This window comes from Strongyloides ratti, assembly GCF_001040885.1.
Source record: "Strongyloides ratti genome assembly S_ratti_ED321, chromosome : 1".
Taxonomy (NCBI): Eukaryota; Metazoa; Nematoda; class Chromadorea; order Rhabditida; family Strongyloididae; genus Strongyloides; species Strongyloides ratti.
Window position 1 is genome coordinate 219,388 of NC_037307.1, and position 19,734 is coordinate 239,121.

Genomic DNA, 19,734 nt, shown 5'->3' on the forward strand with positions numbered 1-19,734 from the left:
GTTTAATTTTTAATAATTTTATTATATAATCTTTAACATTTGTTTTGTTAAAATATGAAAAAGTTAAACTATAATTTGTATCAATTTTAAATTTTTCAAAAAAAGTAAATATTATTATTTTGATATTTTTACAAACATTGTTAATAAATTAATAAAAATAATGTACTTTAATAATAATTTAATTGAAGAATCAAATTAGAATAGTAACTTAAAAACATTTAAAAAGTTTAAATTATTTCAAAATATGATACTTTTTTAAATAGAATTTTCTTTTTCAATTTAGAAAAATCTAAAAAAACAACATTTGAAGGATTATAATGTTACAAATAAACAACTAAAATTTTAATGCATACATCTATATAAAGCTAAATAATTATTACACTTTGATCTTACAAAATTCTTCTATTAATACATCTACCATTTTTGATAGTGAAGAATAACTCTACTAATTGATAGAATTAAATAAAATTGTATATTTATAACTATATATTAATATTAATAAAAGTTTATTTTAAATCTTTGATACTAAAATTCACATTTAATTTTTTTTTTATAATTTATAAATGGTTATGTAATACATGTAAAAAAAAAGATATTGATGAAATAATAAAGAACCAACCATTTTCCTCTAGGCAATGTAAATGAAAATAAATTAGTCTGAGACAAATTAAGAAAGAACTACTTACCTTATTTCATATTGTTTTATAAAAAAAATTAACTAATGACATTATAAATAGTTTTTTAACTAAAATAAAGCATATTAAATTATTATTTTTAGTTATCATATATATTATTTTATCATCTTACTTTTTTTAATTTAACATAATTATTAATCTACACTTTTATCAATATTTTTTAAATCTGTTTTTATAATTATTTCATTCACGTATATTTTTTTAATATTATACATTTTCATGTCATTACAATTAAATAGACCTCCCACATTTTAATTATTGTTTAAGCATCTTAAATATACTTTAATTTGCCAATTTACTATATTACATTCTTTATTTACGCGCTTTCATTTATATATAAATTACCTTTCTTTTTATACTCTTATAATATAGTTTTTACAAAACTTAATTTATAATATATTGTTAATAAAAAATAATCTTTTTTTTTTTTTAAATTTATTATTTAATTTTACACTAGTCATATTATTTTTTATATACTTCTAAATTTTGAATCTAAAGCTGAAAATTTTTGTTTATTCAAATTTTATTTAATAATTATCTTTCTGAAAAAAAAAATATATTTTTATTATACTAAAGTCTTTAATTGTATAATTTTAGGATTCTAATACTATATTATTTTTTTGTAAATTATAGAAAGTATAATAATTGTAAAAAAAATGAGTAACAACGTTGGTCATCATGAAAAAATTTGTGAGACAGAATATTTTACTCAAATTTTACTAAATCGTGATGTATCAAATTCTTATGAAATTAAAAGTAGAAATAGTACACCAATTATACCGATTTCTGATTGCACATCATCTCAATATCCTTCCATATATTCATCTGGTTTTGGAGATATGGATACAACTTCTTCCTTTGTTTCATTACCCTTGGCATATAATAGTGATTTTTATGGAAACTGGAGCTTTGATAATGAATCTATAAATTCAAATTTGAATAATTCTGATTATTGTAATTATAATCAAGAAATTTTTAATAATTATAATACTTATTCAAGTTTTAATAATCAAATATATACATACAATAATACTTTGAACAATAATTACAGCGATGTGTAAGTTTTTTTTTCATATTATTTGAAAATTATAAAGAAATTTCAGCCCTTTAACATATTTTACAGAAGTTTACGAAAATAAACTACAAACATTTTCCTACCAAACAACAGATTTTGATTCATGTCAAGTAATTGAAAGTAATTCTGAATACATAACAGAATATCATTCGCAAGAACAACAAATGGAGGGTATTTTAAATTGTGATCAAATATGTAATACTCACCAATGGCAAATTAATAAAAAAACAGAAACTGTCAATAAAAATTCTGATACCATAAAGTCGTCTTATGATTATATTTATTCTCCAGAAATGGTAGAAATACTTGAATTTTTTCATCACAACAAAAAATCTATCTTTGAAAATACAATGTTGCATAACAGTAATATAATAAATAATTCTTTAACAAGTGATATATCAATTAAGATTCCAGAAAAAATAAAGAATGAATCAAAAAGCTTGCAAGAAAGAGAGGTTAAATATGAATTGGATGGAAAATATTCGAGCAATGATATTTCAAATCAATGTATTATTTTTGATTTAAATGTTTCAAAAAAATTTCACAATGGTATGATTGTTGAAAATATAGAAGTTTTTGCTACAAATTTTAAGAATCAAAGAATATCTTATGGTTTTACACAGGGAGATGTTGGAAGGCATATAGGATTGAGATTCGGAAATGAATTTTCTCAAACAACTATCTCTAGATTTGAAGCATTGAATTTAAGTTGTAAAAATATGTTAAAGTTAAAGCCTAAGTTAGAAGAATGGCTTGTTAGTACACAACAACTTTTTCAACAAGGTTATACTGCTCTTGAGATCAATGAAAATAATCTCCATAATAAAGTTAGATTAAATACATTTTTTATATATATATTTACTTTCCTTTTTAGTTTCCTAGAGTAGCAATAATTGAACAGGAGGAAAAACAAATGGTTGAAATAAAGAAAGTTAAGAAACAGTTTTGTAATGATATTTCAAAAAAAAGACGAAAAAGAACAAATCTTGAACTTGAACAAAAGAACATTTTATATAAAAAATATCTTGAAAATAATCGACCAACTGAGGATGTTATTAAAAAATTGGCTAGTGATATTGATTTGGATATTTCTGTTGTCAAAATATGGTTTTGTAATAGAAGACAAAAGGAAAAAAAGTCTTTAAAAAGGAATATTTAATAAGAATGCTCATATTACTATTATTTTTTATTGGTTAGAATTTTATCTTATTTAATATATATTTTTTTTAATAATTACATACTTTTTGTATTCTTGAATTGTAATAAAAAATATTTTAAATACACACTTTTTTTTAAATTAAATAAATAAATTAAAGATATATTTTATTTGCTAATTTAAGAAAAAAAAAATAAGCAAAAAGTATAGTTATGATAGAATAACTACTAAAAAAAATTATTTCTCTAAAACATGCTTTTTGAATATAGTTTTAAAATTATTATTTATAAATATTATTTTTAAAAGTATATGTTTCTTAAAAAAATTTTAAAAATAAATTTTTAGTGAATTTAAATTATTTAAAAAATATAAATTATATTTTTTTTGTATAAAATTTTTTAAAATAATCTTAAAAATATCTTCACTAGAGGATACATTATCCCAATTTGTTAACATAAAATAATTTTTTGGATTGTTTTTAAAATTATATTTCCTATCTTTAGTTATTTTCTACTATGTCTTCAAGTGATACAGATAATGATATTCGTGAAAGAGACGCTTTAGCTAAAAGAATAAAACAACGTGATAAAGATAAAAAAAAAGATGGATCATTATTAAAGTCAAAGAGTCGTGAATACACCAACGATCCAAAAGAAATAGCTCGTCTTCGTTATGAAAGTAGAAAAGGTTATCTTAAAAAAAGGAAAGATGATAAATTAGATGAATTAGAATTACTTGTTAAAGATGATGAAACAATATTTTCAAATGAAGTGTAATTTTTTTTAACTTTTATAAAAAATATTTTTTAAATTAATTATTTTAGATTGTCAAAAAAAGAGTTAGCAGATAAAGAATATCGTAAAAAAATTTTAGAAGCAGCAAAGGATTATGACAAAGCCGGAGATAAATTGAAAGAAAAAAGATACCATGTTCCTGGTATTAAAGATATTGATGAAGAAGCAAAAAAAGAACTAGAAGATGAATATATAAAAAAAGCTGATAGACTAAAATGGGAAGATGAACAATTTAAAAGTGCTCTTGGAATTAGCAAAAAAAATCTTAAGAAAAAGTCTGATTTTGATTTAGTTTTTGATGATGGAATAGATTTTGTTGAAGCTGTCACATTAGCTGGTACCAATAATATAGAAGAATTAAGGAAAAAAGAAAAAGAAGAATATCAAAAAAAAAGGAAAACAATAGATGAAGTTCGTAAATCTTTACCTGTCTATTCATTTAGAGATGATTTCATTGAAGCTGTTAAGGAGTATCAAGTTTTAATCGTTGAAGGTGAAACTGGTTCTGGTAAAACAACGCAACTTCCACAATATTTAATGGAATGTGGTATCGTAGAAGAAGGTAAAATGTTGGGATGTACTCAACCAAGACGTGTTGCTGCTATGTCAGTTGCAGCACGTGTGGCTGAGGAAGTTGGTAGTAAATTAGGACAAAAAGTTGGATACACAATTAGATTTGAAGATTGTACTAGTGAAAAAACAATTATTAAATACATGACTGATGGTATGTTGTTAAGAGAATTTCTTAATGAACCTGATCTTGGTTCTTATTCTGTTATTATTATTGATGAAGCTCATGAAAGAACTCTTCATACAGATATTCTTTTTGGTCTAGTAAAAGATATTGCACGTTTTCGTCCTGATTTACGATTAATCATTGCTTCTGCAACACTTGATGCTGAAAAGTTTTCTACTTTTTTTGATGACGCTCCAATATTTAGAATACCTGGTAGAAGATTTCCTGTTAGTATATACTATACTAAAACACCCGAAGCAGATTATATTGATGCTACTATTATTACTGTTCTTCAAATACATTTAACACAACCTTTACCTGGAGATATTTTAGTATTTTTAACTGGTCAAGAAGAAATAGAAACAGTTATGGAAGCATTAATAGATCGTATGAAACATTTAGGATCAAATTATAAAGAACTAATTGTTCTTCCTGTTTATGCTAATTTACCATCTGATATGCAAATAAAAATTTTTGAACCTACACCACCTGATGCTAGAAAAGTTGTTCTTGCTACAAATATAGCAGAAACATCTGTTACCATTGATGGTATAGTTTATGTCATTGATCCAGGATTTGCAAAACAAAATTCTTTTAATCCACGAAGTGGTGTCGAGCATCTTCATGTTGTAACAATTTCTAAAGCAGCTTCTAATCAACGGGCTGGTAGAGCTGGAAGAACAGGCCCTGGAAAATGTTTTCGCTTATATACAGCTTGGGCATATCAACATGAATTAGATGAACAGCCAATACCTGAAATTCAAAGAACAAATATGGGTAATGTTGTATTATTATTAAAAAGTTTAGGTATTCATGATTTAGTGAACTTTGATTTTATTGATCCTCCACCTCATGAAACATTAGTCATAGCACTAGAGCAGTTATATGCTCTTGGAGCTTTAAATCATCGTGGGCAGTTAACAAAATTGGGAAGAAGAATGGCTGAATTTCCTTGTGATCCATGTTTATCGAAAATGATTATTTCGTCAGAGAAGTATGGATGTACTTCAGAAATTATTACAATTGCATCAATGCTTTCTGTTAACAGTGCTATATTTTATCGACCTAAAAATCAGATTGTTCATGCTGATACAGCAAGAAAATATTTTTGGCATCCTTCAGGGGATCATTTAACATTACTTAATGTATATAATCATTGGAAAGATTCTGAATTTTCTCAACAATGGTGTATAGAAAATTTTATACAATATAGAACCATGAAAAGAGCCAGAGATGTTCGTGAACAATTAGAAGGATTGTTAGAAAGAGTTGAAATTTCGTTATCTACAACTTCTGAACCTGAACCAATACTTAAAGCTATAGTATCAGGATATTTTTTTAATTGTGCTATCCTTGATAAGAAAGGTGATTTTAAAACTGTTAAACATCGTCATACAGTTCATATGCATCCATCATCTTGTCTTTTTGGTGAACCACAACGGTGTGTTTTGTATCATGAACTTGTCTACACAAGTAAAGAATACATGAGAGAAATCATTACAATTGATTCTAATTGGCTTTATGAAGTTGCTCCACATTACTATAAGGAATCTTCAAAAGGTGTACCAGAAATTTGTTAAATTTTTTCATTTTTTTATTTTGTATTTATTTGTATAAAACGTTTTTGTATATAAAACATCAAAAAAATTTTTTTATTAACAAAATTATATTGTTTGTTTTTTAAAAATAAAAAAAAGTTATAAATTAGTAATGGAGTATTTTGATAATATAATCAATTTATGTGACGTTATTGTATAAATTCAAAATAATAATTAGAAATTTTTTATTTTAAAATTTTATATATATTTGTTAAAAAATATACTATAAAATCATTTTGTAATTCATGTTTCATCTTTGATATAATATGCAAAAAATAAACAACAAAAATTTTTCTACCTAATAATAAGAAGATACATATTTTATTAATATTAGTATCATTTAATTAACTTTACCTACAAAGATAGATTTCTGTATTTCTTTGTACTTTCATTATATCAGTTAAAGTGATTGTATTATAAAAGTTTATTTTTTATATAATCGTTTTTTCTGATATTTTTTTTTATTGAAACTATAATTTTTTTTAAATATTACATTTTTTCTCAAAAAATAGGAAGCAATATTTTTCCAAAATATTATAATTAATTTTAAAAAAATGTTAATATTCACTAATATTAAATATTTATAAATACCAGATTCTATTAATAGACACGTCAAAAATTTGCTAAATTTTATATATATATATATATTAAACTCACAAAAATAAGAGATAGATATTATGATAAATATATTCACAAAATATATACGTTATCTATTCTAATTAATATAATAATCACAATAATTTTTTTTTGTTTTTTTTTTCGTTATTATATAAAAAAATGATGTAACAAATTTTATCAGCATATCTAATTGTTTGTTCAGTTTTTATTAATAAATATTTTTATATAAATAATTATAATTTTAGATATAAAAATTAATACTCATAAAAAATGACTTCTAATATGATGAAATTTACAGTTAAAATAATATTGAGTCTTAAAGATCAAAATAATACTTTATTATTTGAAAATGAAATTGAAAAAAAAATTGTAGTTAATGATAGTGTTCTACTAAAAGATATCTGTATTGATATAATACAAAATATTGGATTAAAACGGTTGTCAAATACTGCTAAAGGTATAATATATTTATTTTTATTATAAAATTATTTTTTTAGTCTTAATTAAAAATTCTGAATGTGATTACCTTGCTTGTGCATCATTTGTTCCTAATTTAGAATTAAGTATTGGTTCATTAAAGCTTATATTTGGTGATTCTTTAATTTTTAAAATTTTAGTTCCTGGGTATGTTTAAAATTTTTATTTTTACATTAAATACTTTTTAATCTATATAGAAACATTGAAGAATTTAATGAAATTGAATTAAATAAAACTTTTTGCTGTAATTTGCTTCATTTGTTAATCAGAAAACATAGCTCGTTCAAAAATTGTATAACTGATCCATCACTTAAGGTTGTTTAATTTTTCTATTTATTTTTTATAATTAATTTTAGAATATCATAGATATCATTGAAAACAATACAATTGAAAGAATATCATATGAATCTTTACTTAAAATAAATGAAACGATAAAAAATGAATTAGGTTATTTAGACAACTCTAAAATGGAAAATTCAAATACATTAACATCATTAAATAATTCTATACTTGCTTCAACTGAAAGAGTTAACATTTCAAATCCATCTGTATCATATTCTACCACCATAGAAAATAATAGTATTAGTAAATCTTCAAATGATTGTCATGAAATGTTACTAAATATTCTTAAAAAAACTTTACCACAAATTGAGAACTCTAACACAATTGAAAAAAATGTTTTTACGGTTTCAAAAAAGGTAACAACTAATAATCGTTCAAGAATATGTTTTGATCAAAATAATGAAACTCCAATTCTTGAGTTATGGTTTGAGCTAACTAGAACACCATCGCTATCTCAATTACAAAATTATGCTGATCACCTTAATATTCTCTCAAATCGTATTGATAATGAAAAAATAACTTCTCATAACATAAAAATTTGGTTTAAAAATAGGAGAGCAAAAGAAAATAGAGTTAATAAAAGTTTCGCAATTAAAAATGATTAGTTATTTATTTTATGCTTAATTTTTTTTATTCATTGTAGTAAATATTTTTAAAAATAAATTTTTAGCAATCTTTATAATACTTTTACAGTCAAAAAATTAGCAAAAATACCATATCATAAATTTTTTATTTGTTTGTAAAAGAAAAAAGTTAAATTAGTTTTTTAACTTTTTATATTTGAATAAAATAATTTCAAATAATTTTTTTATTATTCATTTTATAAAAAATAAATAAATGTGTTTTACTTATTATTTTGACTATTGAAAACTCTGTGTCTCTAATATAAAAGTATTATGCTTAGTAAAACAGAGAAATTTTCTATGCTCCAAATTTTATCCAATAAAAATGAAGGAGGATGTACTTTTATTTTACTATTTTTATATTTACCACTTTTTGATATAATTTAAAAATTTATATATATTTTTTTTAAATATATATTAAAAGCTATTACTATGTAACTGGTATTTATTTTATCTTAAATCTCTATAATTAAAAAAAAAACCGTTTTGACAGTTGATAGTTTTTACATGAAGTAACCGATTAATAAAATGTTATTGTTACACAAATCATCAATTTGTATACAAATTAACAAAATAATTTATACTGTATAAATTTATGATAAATTTAATCAACTTCCATATAATATTTTAAATTAAATTATCATTAAGTATTTTTAATAATTATTAAAAAAAAAAACTAAAAAAGTACATATAAAAATTATGTTATATAATGATATTTAAATAATAAAGTATCAATTTATTCATGATAATATAAAATGATGAAAGCACATTATTTGAAACTTTGATAAACTATAAACCAACAATTGTGTTTTATTCTGTACCTCTGGTAATATGTATATATCTTTCATAACAATGATGAAACTTTTTTTTATTATATATTTCAAAGTACAATATTTTAAAAAAATTATTAATAAATTTTATAAAATATTTTTAAAAATTATTTATTTTATATAAATCTTTTTCTTTTTTTTTAATAATTTTTTTATTAATATCAATTTATTTTTATATTTCATATTTTTTTTACCATTAATATAATAGTTGATATAACTATTAATAAAAAAAAAGTATATGCTTTTTTCTTTTAATAAACCATTATTTTAACTCTACTTCTAGGTATAATAATATGAAGATGTCATGATTATCTAATCTCTGATTTATAGTTGTAATATATTTAATTAAACACGTCAAGTTTTATTTTTTTTTTCTCTTTATTTAATAAAGAGACATTTATATGTATATATAAAAACCAATATAATATGATTTTAAAACTTATGCTTAATAAATATCATCAAAAATTAATAAAAATAATTTTTTATGTCTAAAAATTATAACTTTATTTTTAAAAATTTATTCTTATTAGTATTTTGATATTATAAGAAAAGTTAAAAAAAAATATTTTATTGACATATATTGCCTGAAGATAAAAGTTTTATCAGTTTTTTTTATCTTGTACACATTATATGACATAAACTCTTTAACATATCTTTATTCTCTTCTCACCTTTGTATTATAATTTATACTTTTTTTTAATGTTATATGTTAAGCTTAAAAACATATAATAAAATTTATTAATTATATTTTTTTATTTATATTATCATACTTTTAATTATAACATCAATTTTTTTTTTATATTATATGTTTAATAAAATGACAAAAAAATTTTTTTAGAATACTACTTTTAAAAGCGAACTACATAATAGTAATATTAAAAAAAGGAAATGATGGAAGGTATAATTGTAAATGTTATTATTGATCCTTTATTTAAAATTCATAATTCAATTAATGTTTCATTATGTGGAAAACCTATTATAAGAACTATTTTTATTAGTCCACACGTTCTTGTTAAAAATATTTGTACCGAAATTTTACCTATTATTGGTTTAGGTCACTTATCTACAACTTCTGAAGGTATTTTTTTTTATAATTATTAAATTTTAAATTAAATATTCTTCATAGCTTTAATTTTAATTCATGATAATCAATTGTCACAATATGTTAACTCTTTGCCAAGTACAAATGTTAATATTGGAGTTTTAAGAAATATTATTGGTGAACCAATTACTATTAGGATCCCAGCTAAAGGGTGTGTTTTTAATATTTTTAATATTATTAATATTTATTAAATCATAGGAAACCTGAAGATTTTACTGAAGATGCAATGAATAAAAATCTTTGTTTAAATTTAATTAAACTATTTCTTAAAGAAGCGCCATATGTTGAAGATTTAATAACAGATCCTGTTTGTAAAGTTAGTCTTTTTATTTTTTATTTATTTGTAAATTTATTAATTAATTATAGTCCATTATAGAAAAAATTAAAAATTCTCCAACAATATTAACATCCCCAATGATTCCATTACAATCACTTTTTTTGGTAATACAAGTAATTAAAACAACTTTATTTAATAATCCTATTATAAATATACAAAGAACACTATCTAGATTGTATTTACCACAATATATTTCTAATCAAAATAATACAAGAAATATTATACATTCTCCAATCACTATTGAAACAACCAATGATAATGATTTAGAAAATAAAATTAGACAACAACAGTCTAATCAATTACCTTTCAATACATCAACATTATTTAAAACATCTCCTTTTAAAGATAATATTTTATCTTTAAATTTTCCATTGTCAACCAATGAATCTATTTTGAATAAAAATATGTTATCATTAACAAATTCTTATAGACCTTTAATACCATTGATGACGGATACACCAAAAATAACACAAGATAATAATTCTCCTGAATCTTTTATATCTTCAACACAGACACTTACGCTACCCGATGAAATGACTGTTCTTGAAAATTGGTATAAAATGGCTGATTCATTACCCTCATTTCTAGAATTCCAAGTATTTGCAAAACATTTAAATTCAATTTTTAATCATTCAGAAGCATCAGAGATAACCGGAGAATTAATATATAATTGGTTTATAAATAGAAAATACAATTCATCTCAATAAAAAATGTCTTTCTTTTACCAAAAGAATAAATGTTATTTTTATGATTGATAAAAAAAAAATTTTTTTTAAATTTATATTTTACATATTAATAAAGATATATTAATTATTTTTAATAATAAAAAATTTTAGTAAATAATAATTTATAATGAAAACAAATATGTTATAATATTTACAATAAGTTTATGTTTTAATTTTAAAAAGTTATAAATTATAATAAATGCACTTTATTTCTGTTTTCGTATTTTATTATAAAAAAATCACAAAATTTCTAAAACTATTATTATAACTATAAAATTATTTGATTTTTTATTATTAATAGATGGTGATAGTAAATATCTTTAAACATTCTTGTTTCTTTTTAGTGGTATGATGTATCATTAGAAATATGACATATTATTTTTTTATATCTATACAATTGAAAATGTTTCATTATTATTTAATAATAATAAATAGAAGTAAAAGAATATTATTCAAAAGAAAAATCATCTTCGTTGATAGGTATAAATATTTTTTTTAACATATCCATATAACTTTCATTCTACTTTTTAATTTACAATATATAAAAATATACAATAAAAAAAATCACTAATCCAATTTATTGTTTATTACTATGTCGACATAAATGCTATCTATCTACCATTCATTTTGACATATAATTTTTTTTTTTCATACCAAATTATCTATTTCTCTACCATTTTTAGATCAAGAATAAAAAAATGCAGTCAAAGGTCAAAAATATTTCTGTTCAAGTAATTATTGATCCTATAATTAATAATGATGATTATGAAAATGATTTTCCTATATTTGAGGAGGAACTTAAAATAACAATAACTATTACTTCTGATGTACTAGTAAAGGATGTCCACAAAATAATTATGAATCATATTGATTTAGAACATTTATTATCAACCTCTGAAGGTATTTTTTTTTAATTTTACTAATTATGTTTTCTAGTTTTTTTTCTATGCCCACAATCAAAACATTATTTAAATATTTCTGAATTTAAAGATATACCTACTAATGTTGGTATGTTAGCTCAAATATCTAATGATATTTGTTTTTTTAAAGTTGCTGTTACTGGGTAAATTGTCAAAAAAAAAAATCTTTAGTTTATTTTTTATAGAACTCTTGAAGATTTTAGTGGAATTGTTGGTAGAAATGCTATATATAGAAACTTAGCTAGATATTTTGTTAAAATTTTTTCTTTTACTAAAAATTGTACAAATATTCCTGTTATTGAAGTAAATTTTACCGTAAATATTTTGTATATTGTTTTTTTTAGAATGTAATTGAAAGTATTAATAATTCTTCATTTATAAGAATTTCAAATGATACTTTACATGAAGTTAATAAAACACTTGAGAATGAAATTGATACAATTAGTAATAATGAAAAAAATATTTTACCAAACTTATCAAAAGCCAATACAATTACAAATTTATTTTCAACAATTAGTAAAAAATCACAAAAACAACTAGGGGTACAATCATTTATGATTTCAAATATTGATTCAAAAATAACTGATAAATACGATATTTCATCTATTATTCCACCTCCACCAAGAAGAGTCAAAAATAATAATGGGCCGGTTTTACCAAAACATTCATCTGTCAGAACTACAACTCGCTGGAAACGTAAAATAACATATGACAAAGAAAAAGAAATTCCCAAACTTGAATATTGGTATACAATTAATAAAAATCCAAAGCATGAAGAAATGGTTGAATATGCTGATTATTTAAATAAGCTTTCAAAGCGATCTAGGGGTAGCGAAATAAGTATATCAAATATCAAAACATGGTTTAGAAATAGAAGATCTAGAGAAACAAAAGAAAGAAATAGCTCTTTTTCATAGAATTTAAAAAAAACACAAATTTCTCTAAAATTAAAGTTTATCTTTTTTACAATTATTGATTGTTAAATTAAGATTATTACTTTCTTAACTTTATCAACAATACTTTCTATAAATCAAATTCTTATTTAGCTAATAAAATTTTATATTTTAAAAAAATTACCAAAAAATATTAGTTTATTTGTATTTATTTTCTTTTTTCTTACTTAAAAAAGGTTAATTTTTATTGCTTCGAGTTCATTCTTATATATTATCAAAGTTACATTATAAACTAAATTTTATTTACCCAAATAAAAAATCTGTTAAACAAAATTTTACTAATATTTATAGTTATCTTTTTTTATTATTTAAATTAAAAAACGTTCTTAATTATTATACATTATAAATCGTTTGTTGTTATATACTTTTAAATATATAAAAAATATTTGCTCAAATTACGGTTTTTAATTTCTTAAACATTTAACAATTAACAACTTCAAAATACCATTTTTTAAGTAAATAAATATGGTAATTGTTTCTATAAATCCGTTGCTTTGAAAATTTTGATATTTTGAGATTTTATTTCTACATTTTAATTATTATTTCACAACTTATAATTAACACTATCAGTATGACGCCCTCTCTATTTAGAAAGCTTGTTCCAAAAAACTATATGTAATTAATATGAACTTTGATCTTGACATTTACAATCAAGTTATATAATTATTCTAATCAGTGTTTAAATGGTCAGCAACTACCAAAATTATTTTTGATCTAACCAGTTACAGGTCGCATTACTAATTGCTTACTGATTACCAAAAATTCATAATTCTGAAACGAAATCAAACTATTTTGCCATTTTTATTTAAATTGTTACTGATAAAATAATTAAATTTTTAAAAAGTTTTAATTAAATAATTTTAAATCATAAAAATCTGTATCAAAACTAATTTTATTAAATTTTTTAAATTTATATTTATAACCTTTATACAATTATTTTTTTTGTATTTTATTTATTAATTTTTTTAATAATATCTGATAATTATCTACTATAAAAATATTTTATTAATTAGTCTTACTTAAAAAGTTTTTCTACATAATATTGATATTTTTTAACAAGCTATTTATTTTATTTTTTTATTAACTTTAGTATTTTTTTTAGGTAAGCTATAGTCATAATATGGAATGTATAACTGTTAATCTTATTATTGAACCCATATTAGATTCTCAGATTCCACCAAATTGCACTATATTTTATGAGAATATCAATATGACAGTTACAATAAATCCTTATGTTTTTGTTAAGGATATTTGTCATGTTTTGTTACATAAAATTGGATTAGGACATTTGGTGAATTCTTCTGAAGGTAACTTTTGTTTTATTATTTGTTATATTTTTGTAGCTTTTATCAAATGCCCTCAAATTAGTTGTTTTACTTCTGTTTATTGTTTTACAAATCCATTAATTAATGTTGGTAGCGTTGAAACATGGAATCATGAATATCTTACAGTTAAAATTTGTGTTAAAGGGTACGTTTGAATATTTATTTTCTCTAATTTAATATTTTTTTTAGAAAAGTTGAAGATTTTTCAGGATTTGAAGGACGAAACACTTTATATCGCAATTTACTATATTTGTTACTCAAGAGATATCCTTTTATTCGGAATGAAGAAAATAATCCTTATATTAAAGTAAGTATTAAATGTTTATTATTTTATATGTTAAATTTAGGAAGCAATTGATAGAATAAATGATAATTCTATTTTTTCTTTGCAGCATCCAAATCTTTATTGTATTAATGATGCTATTGAAAAAGAATTAGTTATGCTTAATAGAAATTTTTCTCAAATTTACAATAGATTTCATCCAATACATGATGAATATAACATAGAAAATTCAACAACTACAGCATCTAGAGAATCTATTTTAGATAGTAACATAGATACAAAAATGACATCACCACAATCTGTACAATCACTTACTAATTCGGGGACTTTTATAAAATACAGAGATATTTGTAATCCAATACAACCATCTACTGAAGAAGTTCTTTATGGAAGCAGTTCTGATGAGGAGATAAAATCGTCTTCAGTTCAAAATATTTCTTCTAGAACCATATCAACTAATCGTCCAAGGATTAAATTTAATCCTGAAACAGAAACTCCAATTTTAGAAAGTATGTTTGAGATAACAAAAATTCCAACTGCTGTTCAATTACAAAATATTGCAGATCGTTTAAATGATATTTCTAATCGTCCTGAAGAAATTAAAGTAACTCTTCACAATGTTAGAAATTGGTTTAGTTACAGAAGGGTTAAAGAAAAACGCAATGGAATAAGCTAATTATAAATATTTTATTAGATTATATTGTAATTTTTTTAGTAGTAATTATTTTTCTTACGATATTAATTGTTTTTGTAAGCATATTTGTATCTATTATGGCATTCTTAAAGTCAAATAAATTTCTATACAGGTAAATTAAAGTTGTTTAATATTTATAATAAAACACATTTTTTTATTTAAAAAAAATCATTTCAAATAAATATATTTTTGAAACATTAATTTATTCATAAAATCAAAAAAATCTTTTTAAAAATTACTACTGATATATAATTATTATAATGAACAATTTTTTTTAGATGTATCTCTAATATCTTAAAAACTTTTATTTCATGATTACAAAAAAATTATTATAATCTAGATAACTATATATTTATAGTTTTTGAATAAAATTTTTAATATCGTTAAAAAGTTTGATTTAAAGTTAACAAATAAATTTAATATATAAACGCTCTTTTAAATTCAATTTTTTTTATTTGTTCACGGACAAAAATGAATCCGAATATACATGAACTTATTAACGATGCATTGAGGTGATTATAAAATAAATTAATATTGAAGTTCTCAAATGACAAATTATTTTTAACCTTTTTTAAAATATTAGTAGATTAGTTAATTTTTATTAGTTATAAAAGTTACTTTTTATTTTGTACTTTAATTTTTTATATTAAACTATAATTATTGGGTTAATGTCTTAAATAAATAACATATAAAAGTGTTTAAAAATTTCGAATAAAAAATATACTTTTTTTTTTATGATGTTCATAATAAAAATATTATTTTTCAAATAAAAGATTATTAAATTATTAGAAATAAATTTTTTTTTCAATTATCTTTAAGTTTTATTAATTAAAATTTTCAAAAATATTTTTTTAGAAATCTTTATAGAACATTACTTTCTCACTTTTATAAATAAAAGTACCATACTGAACAAAAATTTTTGAACCATTTAAAATTTTATAATCTACATTATATAACGATGAATGGTGAAAATTCTATATTGAAAAAAATTTGTGGAAAAATTCAGTTGGTTAATGAAATAAATAATTCATTAGATTCTTTTTATATTGTTCAATGGGGTGATAATACTGGATCAATTACTCTTCAATCTTTCAATTCTTTATCCGTATGTTTTAATAATCATAAAAATATAAGTAATTTTTTTGCTTGTTTTTAGAATTACATTAATGATGTTGTAATATTTGAAGGAAAATTAGCATGTCAATATTTTTCAAATAGGTATTTTTTATGTTAAAATTATTTATTACTAAAAGTATTGTTTATTGTAGACATCAAGATAATTCAAATCAAATGTCAAATGATCAAGCTGCATTTATTATGAATAAAGTATCACAATATAAAAATTATGACAACATTCATGTTGATACACCTGTTATCACTGAAATAGTTTCAAACACCTCTAATAAATCATGTGAAAATAATCAATCAAATTTTATTTCTACTTCTTCTTTAAACCAAAATAATGCTTTAGAGATAAATTCTTTTTCCAGAAAATCATCTATTCATTTTGATAATGAATTTAACGACTACAATAATATGGATAATGATGAAGAAATTCCTACTTTAGAGAATACATGTAGTGTTTTTGATAATGATTTTCACAATGAATTTTATTATTTAATGACTGCAGAAAAGAGAAGTTTTAATTCTGAAATCACGAACAATAATTTACATTTTAATAAAACAAATAATGATTTTAATTTGCTTAAAGAAAGTGATAAATCACTTTCATTTGCTGAAAATTTTGTTGAAAAAAATCCTAAATCTTCTGAATCATGGAGTTCTGTTGCTAAACAAATTGAAATATTAACTGATTGTGGCAATTTTATAAATTATCAAAATAATTGGTTTAAGTATATAAAAGAAGACGCAGAGAAAATTGGTGATAAAATTAACTGGGAAGATTTGGAAATAATAAGTGAAATAAATTACGAATCTAAGCATTATTTTGTAGGCTATAATAAAGAAAGTAAACTTATGACTTTAATTGAGACTCACCAAATTCCGGAATCCCAATTATATAAAGTTACCGATCTTCAAAAATTATACAAATTTTAAAAATATTTTTTTGTTTACTTATTTATACATTATTTTGTAAATTATGAAGCTTGCTTTATATTCATAATAATTAAATAAACATTTATTATTTTAGTATTTGTTTTTTTTTAGTTATATTTTTTATTTTATATAATAGTATATATTTATATATTGTTAAAAAAAATATTATCACATAAAAAAACTAACATTAGAATATAATTTTGATTTTCAATTAAAATTTTTAATTTTTTTATGTTAGTTCTTTGATATATGACTAAATGTATCTTAAAAAGCTATCATTGAAATAAAAAACAACAATAAAACATTAAAGACTTAAATCATTAACAATTTCATATATGAGTTTGCAAATAGTTTTTGTTGCTTTTTTAGATATTTCTGAAATTTCATCATAAGAAGTTTTTCCAACCGTATCAGCATCTAAATTACATGTATTTGTAATTAATGAAAAAGCAAGACATCGAAGACCACATTGTCTAGCAACGGTAACTTCATTAGCAATTGACATACCAATAGCATCAACACCAATAGATTTGAATAAAAGAAGCTCAGTAGGTGTTTCATAATGTGGTCCTCCACACATTGCATATACTCCTTCAGGTAAATGTAAATTAATTTTATTAGCAACATTTTTTGCAACTTCACGAAATTTTTTATTATAAGCATTTTGAATAGAAATAAAATTAGGACCAAATCTTTCGTCATTAAGCCCAATTAATGGAGATCTACCAGACATTCCAGGCATAAAAATATGATCTTTTATAAGCATTAAATCACCATTATGAACATTATTTGGTATACCACCAGCTGTATTAAATATAATAAGTCCTTTACATCCAATTAATGATAATATTCTAATATGAGTAGTGCATAAAATCATATCCATATCATGTTCATAAAGATTAAAACGTCCTTGTAAATAAGCAACATATTTATTTCCTATATAACCAAAAATTAAATTTCCTTGATAACCTGAAAAATTTATTTTTTTAAATCCTGGTATTTTTGAATGTGGTATCACAATTTTCTCAGATATAATTTCAGCAATATCTCCTAAATCAGATCCAAAAATTATTCCTATGACTGGTATTTTAGTTAATTTAGCTGATTTAACTATATATTCAGACAAATCACATAAATGATCAAAATTTTTTGGACTATAAAGTAAATTTATAATTATGTTAATGACAAAACAAACTTGAAATCAATATCTAATATTGAATTTTTAAGATTTAACTTTAATTCTTCATTTGCTATTTTTTCAAATGACATTATTATATTATTTCTTTAAAGAAAATTTTGTTAATTAACAAACCATAGATAAAAAAATTTTTTTATATTAGAAAAATATGAATAATATAAATATTATATATATTAAAAATTTTATATTTTTTTTATCAAATATTGTAATTCAAAAAAAGAAATTTATTTACTAAAGAAATTATTAATATACAATTCTTAGATGTAGAAAGTTTTAATTTAATGTATTTTTTTTAAAAATAAACAATTATTAAATGTTTATTGTTAAAAAAATTTTAATTAGTTCTTTTAATAGCTTCTTCATAAATCATATTTTAAATAGAAAAACAAGTTGTAAAAATTTTTATTTCAAAACTTTTTAAATAATTATATGATCATTTGTTATCATTTTTAATAGTAAACCATTATATTAATTCATATTTGTCAAAAATAAGATGTAATAAAAATAACATAGTAATTGTTGAAAATTATATCAATAAATCAATTTATAAAGGCATAATATCATTTTTAAATAGATAAATTTATACATTAGAAAAATTAATTTCATATTTTATTTCTAAATTTCAACTTTTTTTTTATTAATATTATTAATTTTTTTATTATATTTAAATTCATTTATATTGAATTTGTTATTCAAATTTTTTTTGTTACTACATTTTTTGTAATATTTCGAATGATTTTTTTACCTGATTTTTAACTACAGTATACTTTTTATTCGTTGTTACGTTCTGTAATATCATTTTTTAAAATATCTTGTTTTATATTATTTTTACAATTTTTGTTCAAAAGTTTGTTAAAGTAATTATGTTAGTGATTGTTTTAATGTCTATTATAAGTAATTTCTTTATATATATATTTTTTTTTTATAAAATTTGCTTAACTCTAAAAATTTAGTTGATACTTCATTTAACTTATTATCATTCATACCATTTTTAATTTGTTAAAATATAATATCAATAAAAACATCTAAAAAATAATAAATTAAATTTTTAATATTTATAATTAACATACTCTTTAACTTTAATATTTAATTTGCAATATCTAAATAATTAAATTGTTTAATTATATATTAAGAAATAATTAATTTAACAAATATGATTATTAAAATTATAATTTAAAAATAAATAATAATTCTT

At 20.8% G+C, this 19,734-nt stretch overlaps 8 protein-coding genes across 8 annotated transcripts; 7 read left to right on the top strand and 1 right to left on the bottom strand.

Moving 5' to 3' along the window:
* Positions 1–1,351: 1,351 nt before the first annotated feature.
* SRAE_1000007800 (POU-specific domain and Homeobox domain and Homeodomain-like and Lambda repressor-like, DNA-binding domain and POU domain-containing protein) lies at positions 1,352–2,929 on the top strand (the record flags this gene model as incomplete). Its single annotated transcript, XM_024646869.1, has 3 exons — positions 1,352–1,752; positions 1,799–2,597; positions 2,645–2,929. 3 exons carry the CDS (start codon positions 1,352–1,354, stop codon positions 2,927–2,929), a joined length of 1,485 nt encoding a protein of 494 aa, XP_024501004.1.
* Positions 2,930–3,441: 512 nt separating this feature from the next.
* SRAE_1000007900 (ATP-dependent RNA helicase DHX8) lies at positions 3,442–6,036 on the top strand (the record flags this gene model as incomplete). Its single annotated transcript, XM_024646870.1, has 3 exons — positions 3,442–3,698; positions 3,750–5,233; positions 5,279–6,036. The coding sequence occupies 3 exons, from the start codon at positions 3,442–3,444 to the stop codon at positions 6,034–6,036; spliced, it is 2,499 nt and encodes an 832-aa protein (XP_024501005.1).
* A 906-nt stretch (positions 6,037–6,942) lies between these two features.
* Positions 6,943–8,096, top strand: SRAE_1000008000 (Homeobox domain and Homeodomain-like-containing protein; the record flags this gene model as incomplete). The annotated part of the gene is made up of 4 exons (XM_024646871.1): positions 6,943–7,129; positions 7,170–7,296; positions 7,347–7,464; positions 7,506–8,096. The coding sequence occupies 4 exons, from the start codon at positions 6,943–6,945 to the stop codon at positions 8,094–8,096; spliced, it is 1,023 nt and encodes a 340-aa protein (XP_024501006.1).
* A 1,736-nt stretch (positions 8,097–9,832) lies between these two features.
* On the top strand, positions 9,833–11,090 carry SRAE_1000008100 (Homeodomain-like-containing protein; the record flags this gene model as incomplete). Its single annotated transcript, XM_024646872.1, has 4 exons — positions 9,833–10,022; positions 10,071–10,197; positions 10,245–10,362; positions 10,413–11,090. 4 exons carry the CDS (start codon positions 9,833–9,835, stop codon positions 11,088–11,090), a joined length of 1,113 nt encoding a protein of 370 aa, XP_024501007.1.
* Positions 11,091–11,806: 716 nt separating this feature from the next.
* On the top strand, positions 11,807–12,945 carry SRAE_1000008200 (Homeobox domain and Homeodomain-like-containing protein; the record flags this gene model as incomplete). The annotated part of the gene is made up of 5 exons (XM_024646873.1): positions 11,807–12,008; positions 12,045–12,116; positions 12,159–12,171; positions 12,214–12,331; positions 12,373–12,945. 5 exons carry the CDS (start codon positions 11,807–11,809, stop codon positions 12,943–12,945), a joined length of 978 nt encoding a protein of 325 aa, XP_024501008.1.
* A 1,156-nt stretch (positions 12,946–14,101) lies between these two features.
* Positions 14,102–15,265, top strand: SRAE_1000008300 (Hypothetical protein; the record flags this gene model as incomplete). Its single annotated transcript, XM_024646875.1, has 5 exons — positions 14,102–14,288; positions 14,325–14,451; positions 14,496–14,613; positions 14,654–15,098; positions 15,153–15,265. The coding sequence occupies 5 exons, from the start codon at positions 14,102–14,104 to the stop codon at positions 15,263–15,265; spliced, it is 990 nt and encodes a 329-aa protein (XP_024501009.1).
* Positions 15,266–16,241: 976 nt separating this feature from the next.
* On the top strand, positions 16,242–17,341 carry SRAE_1000008400 (Hypothetical protein; the record flags this gene model as incomplete). The annotated part of the gene is made up of 3 exons (XM_024646876.1): positions 16,242–16,388; positions 16,440–16,501; positions 16,552–17,341. The coding sequence occupies 3 exons, from the start codon at positions 16,242–16,244 to the stop codon at positions 17,339–17,341; spliced, it is 999 nt and encodes a 332-aa protein (XP_024501010.1).
* Positions 17,342–17,645: 304 nt separating this feature from the next.
* SRAE_1000008500 (Purine nucleoside phosphorylase) lies at positions 17,646–18,610 on the bottom strand (the record flags this gene model as incomplete). Its single annotated transcript, XM_024646877.1, has 2 exons — positions 17,646–18,495; positions 18,537–18,610. The coding sequence occupies 2 exons, from the start codon at positions 18,608–18,610 to the stop codon at positions 17,646–17,648; spliced, it is 924 nt and encodes a 307-aa protein (XP_024501011.1).
* Positions 18,611–19,734: the final 1,124 nt, after the last annotated feature.